At 39.5% G+C, this 7,071-nt stretch overlaps 1 protein-coding gene across 1 annotated transcript; it reads left to right on the forward strand.

Moving 5' to 3' along the window:
* Window positions 1-2,801: 2,801 nt before the first annotated feature.
* LOC121846114 lies at window positions 2,802-4,791 on the forward strand. Its single transcript, XM_042319039.1, has 2 exons — window positions 2,802-2,884; window positions 3,439-4,791. The coding sequence occupies exons 1-2, from the start codon at window positions 2,806-2,808 to the stop codon at window positions 4,347-4,349; spliced, it is 990 nt and encodes a 329-aa protein (XP_042174973.1). The 5' UTR covers window positions 2,802-2,805; the 3' UTR covers window positions 4,350-4,791.
* Window positions 4,792-7,071: the final 2,280 nt, after the last annotated feature.

Here is a 7,071-nt window from a genome sequence, read left to right on the forward strand (position 1 = left end):
GGAGGGAGTTGAAAGTCCATGTTGCCCAGCAACAGCCCCAAAACATCACTGCTCTAGAGGAGATCTGCATGGAGGAATGGGCCAAAATACCAGTAACAGTGTGTGAAAACCTTGTGAAGACTTACAGAAAACGTTTGACCTCTGTCATTGCCAACAAAGGGTATATAACAAAGTATTGAGATAAACTTTTGTTATTGACCAAATACTTATTTTCCACCATAATTTGCAAATAAATTCATTAAAAATCCTACAATGTGATTATCTGTTTTTTTTTCTCATTTTGTCTGTCATAGTTGAAGTGTACCTATGATGACAATTACAGGCCTCTCTCATCTTTTAAGTGGGAGAACTTGCACAATTGGTGGCTGACTAAATACTTTTTTGCCCCACTGTATATGTCTGTTATGTTAACTGTTGCTGGACAGGAAGGTGAAAAGGTTAGGGCAGCTCCCAGTCCTAAGTTTGGTCCTCTACATGGAGTCTGGCTTTTATTCTATCATTCCCAGTGAGTGAACACACCTTGTCTGAAGGTTGCTTCTATTCAGTACAGTATTCGTACAGCGGATCTATGTATTATAATGGGTGGACATGGCATGCATGAGTCTACACATGAAACCCAAGACTGAGATGAGCCTAGTTTGATTAGCTTTGATATTGGAGCATATCACCTCACACATCGTAGGTGGTATTGCAACACAACAATATACTTTTAATTCCCAAATTACTGTAATGCTAAGATGAAAGAGAAAGAGAACTGTTAAAATGAAGAGTTGTCTGGGAGATTAGGTTTTCTAGCCCGTCCAAGTGTGTCTGAATGGAACTAGAAAATGAATGCTCTCTCTTACTGTAACTCCAAACCAGAACTCTGTTGTTTTTCTGTTCCCAGCATTTGTTTTGGTTGGATGGTTATGCTACCATTCAGGCTAGGGGAGGACCGGGACAAAAAATATACACTTTGAGCTTTTTTCCTTATTATCCAGAGATTGATGGAGCAAGAGACAACATATTTTATAACAAACAACTTATATATGTCATATACCATTAGCAACTTTAATTTAATTTCTATGGTAAATAAGTTTAAATTAAATAGACCGAGAACAGAACTACTGCAATGTTACTTTGTACCTGCCGGTGGTGCTTGGGATAGAAGTAACAGCTGGCGAGAAGTGTACTATATCTGTCTTATCTCAATGATTCTAGTTTGTAATGCTTATTACTTTCAACAAATGCACTATCAGACATCCTTTCATGTTTCTGTCAATTTGAATAATTAATGATATAGGTTCAAATTTTATGAAAATGAATCATTTGTCAAGATCTCAATGTTTCTAAATCAAAATGTTTTGCATTACAATATTAATTGGACTCAAATGGATCTCATAATAGTTGTATTAACCATCATTTTCTCACCTAACTTTTATTAGATTGTACAGTAGTAGGAGATGTTTTTCACCATTTTCCATGACTATTCATGCTTAGTCCTACCAATCAGGTACGCTCCAGTCAGGTACGCTCCAGTCAGGTACGCTCCAATCAGGTACGCTCCAGTCAGGTACGCTCCAGTCAGGTACGCTCCAGTCAGGTACGCTCCAGTCAGGTACGCTCCAATCAGGTACGCTCCAGTCAGGTACGCTCCAGGCAGGTACGCTCCAGTCAGGTACGCTCCAATCAGGTACGCTCCAGTCAGGTACGCTCCAGTCAGGTACGCTCCAGTCAGGTACGCTCCAGTCAGGTACGCTCCAATCAGGTACGCTCCAATCAGGTACGCTCCAGTCAGGTACGCTCCAGTCAGGTACGCTCCAGTCAGGTACGCTCCAGTCAGGTACGCTCCAGTCAGGTACGCTCCAGCTATACTTGTCTTGCGCCCTTCTCATGTCTCGGTAGGATAAAAGTATTTATTCTCTTCACATACGGCAAAGCCAAGATGCTTATCCATAGCCGCGGGAACCACTACCTGAAGCTTACTCTGCAAATATCACTGCTGGTTGATTTCGAAAGTCATAGTCAATCAATCAATAATATAATAATACATACTTTTAGCAAAATGTTTGTACATTAAAGATAATCTGTAGAAACTATGAGAATAGAAAGGTTCATAACCTTCATCAAACATCACAGAACAGTTGAAATATATATGGCAAATAGAAATGAAAACGTGATGGTCTTCAGAGATAGATGGGAGGAGTTTTGAGTAGCGTAATGGTGGGACAAAAACAGATAACTCATGTAAAATGTTTATATTATGTATAAGCTGGAAGTAGAGTTGTCCATTAGTTTACTCCAATTTGGAGTGGGGTGGTAGGCTTAGGGGAAATAATAAAGTAAGAAAATACAATAAACATATATATATTTGGGGTATTGGAAATGGTGCAGATAATTACATTGATAGAAGCCACAATCTCTCTGCAATATTAAATGAGATCTACCATCTAAAAGAAGATGTATATCTAAATAAAATAAATACATCATAGTACATACTCTGCTGTTCTATTGTGTGGGTAATCATGTGGAATGATGTTCAACCAATTTTATTTTGTCTTTGTTGTTTGAATTAACGTCTTTGTTGTAAATCGCAAACTGAGGTGGCAGTTTCACCTCTATGGATTCCAACGTTCAGGTCAGGGTCAAAAGGAGACATGAACTTGGTACTGGATGGACAGGTAGAGACATGACTAGAGGAGGGGTGTGGTCTGTGGAGGAGGAAAGATACAGTTCCTAGTAATATGTATTCTGTAGAACTCTGATAGGTTAATCATTTTACACCTTAACTGGACAAACTGTATAAAAGAGACACTCAGCTCTTTGATGTGTACACTTTCTCCCAGAGAAGACACTTTCTCCCAGAGAAGACACTCCAGAACAGAGGAAGAGCACAACATCACTGGTAATGAAATTACTTGCAATTACGGGTCCTGATGTGAATATGAGTATGTCTGTGTGTTAGGTGGTGGTGGGATACATTGGTTGCACACTTGCTCCACTAGCACCATAACACCTGATTCAGATTATCAAAGAATCATAGTCTTCAATTTAGATCATAATTGATGTAAAGCTGAGGAGCAAAACAAATATGTTGTCAATGCTGTCCTCTAGGGGGCGTTGTTACCACTCCTGGTTTATGTGATTATGTGTTGTAGTGGTGCTTTTCTTTTTCAGTTAACTTATGAATGAATATATTTGTATAATTATTCATTAGACTCAGCCGAGCCCATGTTTCTGTTTTAGTATCTGTTCAGGGCGTTTTTCATGCATCCTTGAAGTCATCATGTTAAAATGTTTCCCCTTCAGAACAGCTGGAGACAATGCTTAAAAAAGCTAGCCGTTAATTCTTTCATATTTTATACTCATCAAATGTCCTGGTCTTTGGTGTATTTAGTGTGTCGTTTCTTGCTTCATATGAGGTGTTGACCAATGCCACTATGTATTCGTACTTTACAGACGCTTGTCTCCAACTACACAAAATGGCTTCTAAATACATCACAGAAATTGCAATCTCCACTAACTCTGAAAGGGAACAACAGCTTCGTGACCAAGGCTTTCACATGATGGATGTAAACCTCAACCAAGGCAATTCATCCACCACCAGAGTTTACATGTGGTACAAAAAGGGCAATGAAGAACCCATCACCAGAGTCCAGTTCTCATTCACTGATGGAATGAAAGATGGCCTGAGGGGTGTAGGGTTCACTGAGCTCCCAGAAAACATCAACTCTGGAGCAGAGGGAGATGTCATCCATCTGTGGTACTTTAGTGGTGCAAGCCCTAAGTATGACATTCCCATTGTAGATCTCCTACTCACCACTAATGTGAATGCAGAGGCCGCTCAATTCAAATACGGCTGGGAAAGGCTACCGTGTAATCTGAACCGCGGTAACTTAGGAGATCAAATCAACCTCTGGGTGAAGAGAGAGAGTGAGACCTACATCTGTAACGTTGCTGCCACCACCTCATTCCAAGAAGACATCAACCTTTTCAACAAGGGCTACATTCGGATGGATGAAGATCTCAATCGTGGTGCTGAAGGAAACTGGATCTTCCTCTGGTACCTTCAATCCACTGATAACAAAAGCGGGGTCATCAAGATGGATGTCTCCATCAACCATGAGCAGGAGATCAGCCTACAGCAGCGTGGTTTCTCCGTGGTGAATGTTAACCTCAACGAGGGAACATCTGGTCAGCCAGTGTTTGTCTGGCTCAATAAAGATGGATCTCTCCCTATCAAGGCCTTGACCGTTACATCCAACAACAAGGCAGACGGTCCTTATGAGGAGGTCGGCTTGGTCTTCATTGAAAGAAGTCTGAATACTGGCAACAACGGTGTCCCCCTCTTCCTCTGGTATGGCAAGTAAAAACCTGAGGTGGAGAGGAAGTGTCAGACTAAAAATGTGGAAGATGTTAGCTTGTGCATGGCAATTTCTCTGTCTATTTTCTGTTAAAAAATATCTTATCTTTCCCGTCAAAAAATATAAATAATTAAATGACACTAAATGTTAGCTTCATGTAATAAAGTCACTGTCATAGATGATTAAGGAACGTTAAGGTTGACTTTAATGTTCTTGCCAATCTATTCACAATTGAATTATGGTTTCAATTTTACTATAACATTTTAGCAGCAGATTTATATTTTTTCTGACTATTTCAAGGGCTTATAAGGTATTATATCTCATTGTGCCAAATGTGATTTAGAAAAACTTTAGTACAGTAATATGAATAAAGTCAAATGATGAATGATTTCTGTGTAACACTGAGAATCCCAGTCTGTTCATCAATAAAGAAAGCATTGCAAATCTTGTTGTACCTTTTTAAATAACTGCCCAGTGAAAATCTCACTTTTTTTTTTTTGTAAACAGTATTTTTTATTGGAATTTCAAATTTTTCACCCATATTAAGAGATACAGAGACAAAGCACACAGAACAAAAACAAGAAAAACAGCACCCACTTACACATATCTACGCGCATATATATATATACACATACATACATACACACACATACATATACCCATGCATATACACACACATACGCATACATACGCGCACGCACACACACACACATACACACCCATACATACGTACACCATTTTCCTCTTCCCGCTCGGTGCTTCTCTCACCCCATCACCATCATTGCGTCTCTCAATACATACATTTTAAACAAACTTACAAACAGAAATTAAACAAAAAAGCTCAGTTTAAACCAAGAGGTTAGGTTCCACACATGGAACGTACAGTGTAGTTCTGAAATACATAGATCCCCGCCATTCTAAGAGAATCCTTGCAGCATAATAGTTGATACCTCAGGTTCTAGGTAATTTAGATAAGGTTCCCATACTTTGTAGAACTGGTCTGTTTTAGAATGCAATGTACATGTCAGATATTCCAGAGGCACCCATTCAAATAGTATTTTATGCCAATCTTTAATAGAAGGAACCTTATCACTAATCCACTGTAAAAGGATGTTTTTCCTCGCTGCGAAGGTAAGGATGTTGTAAAGCCTCCTTTTACCCACAGAAGTAACATGCCTACTAGGGAGACCTAACAGTAAAGAAACTGGGTCCAATTCTAGGTCAACCCCTAGGATCTTTTCAATTTCTTGCAGAACACCAGACCAGTATCTTTGTATTTTGGTACATGACCATAAACAATGTGTTAGGGTGCCTGTATCAGTTTTGCATTTAAGACACTGAGGGGAAGAGGAAGTGGGGCTAAAAGCATGTCTGCGATTTGGGGATATATGCAATCTGTGTATTATTCTTAATTGGATTGCTCTAGTACAGTTACATATAGATATTGTTTTTGCATATCTCCAAATGTCCTCCCACATCTCTTCGTCAATAGTAACAGACAATTCTTTCTCCCAAACTTGTTTCACCCTGTTGACAGCAGAAAAGGACCTTAAAGTATCATAAAACAGACTTACAGACATTTTCCTTTGTGGGAAAAAAGCATTCTTTCAATGACAGACACATCAGGGTTACCAATTAAGGTGGTGCACTTCAGAATATAATGTCTTACTTGTAGGAAGCGGAAAAAGTCCTGCTTTGGGAGTCGATATTTCTCGACCATCTGCTCAAATGACAACAAAATCTTATCAGCAAATAAGTAATTTAGCCTGCGTACGCCCTTATTAAGCCATAAGTTAAAGCCAGCATCCAACAATCCTGGACTGAAATCTGGGTTGTTAAGAATTGGGGTAAGAGCAGAGGTTAGTTTGGACCTTCCCAGGAAGCGTTGAACTGACCTCCATACTTTGAGTGTGTTAAGTGTAACGGGATTATTGCAGTGATCTTCTACAGACTTGAAACTTCTGAAAAATAAAAGATCCTGTAAGGGGTATTTTGAAAGAGAAGTCTCAATGTCTAACCAAATAGAGGAGTCATCATTTGTGATCCAGTCAGAAATATAACAAAGGTGGGCACACCATTGATAGAACCTGATATTGGGCAGGTCCAAGCTGCCCATAGAACTTGGCAGCTGCAATATTGCCATCGTAAGTCTTGGCTTGCGTTTACTCCATATAAAGGAACTTAGCCATCCATTTACATCCTTTATTACCTTATTGGAGAGTAATACTGGGATCATTTGGATTGGGTAAAGTAGTCTAGGTAAAATGTTCATTTTCAAGAGGGATATTCTACCCAACCAAGAAATCGGGAGAGAGTTCCAGCGCTCCAGATCCTGTCTTATTGTATCAAACAAGGGAACAAAATTGTCTTTGTACATTAGCTGGAATTTAGGAGTTACAAATATACCCAGATACATGAAACCTGAGGGAGACCATTTAAAAGGGAAGGGGGGAGAAGTATTAGGTACAGAGTGTAGGCTACCAAGTGGCATAGCCTCTGACTTATTAAGGTTAATCTTGTAGCCTGAGAATTCGCTGAATAATTCAATAATATTAATAAGAGATGTAATTGAAGTCTCGGGACTAGAGATGAATATCAGGACATCATCAGCATACAAGCTTATTTTATGGTGAACATCACCAATGAGCAGCCCCTGTATAGCAGGCGTTACCCTGATGGCCTCGGCCAGTGGTTCCATAACGAGTGCAAAGAGAAGGGGGGATAAAGG

This window comes from Oncorhynchus tshawytscha, unplaced genomic scaffold, assembly GCF_018296145.1.
Source record: "Oncorhynchus tshawytscha isolate Ot180627B unplaced genomic scaffold, Otsh_v2.0 Un_contig_57_pilon_pilon, whole genome shotgun sequence".
Lineage (NCBI taxonomy): Eukaryota > Metazoa > Chordata > Actinopteri > Salmoniformes > Salmonidae > Oncorhynchus > Oncorhynchus tshawytscha.

What these genes read in the sequence shown, in the direction of transcription:
- LOC121846114 (XM_042319039.1), top strand. Translation starts at nt 2,806, where the DNA reads ATGTGTACACTTTCTCCCAGAGAAGACACTTTCTCCCAGAGAAGACAC. An exon ending in GGAAGAGCACAACATCACTG is followed by an intron (nt 2,885 to 3,438) that starts GTAATGAAATTA and finishes CGTACTTTACAG; the next exon opens with ACGCTTGTCTCCAACTACAC.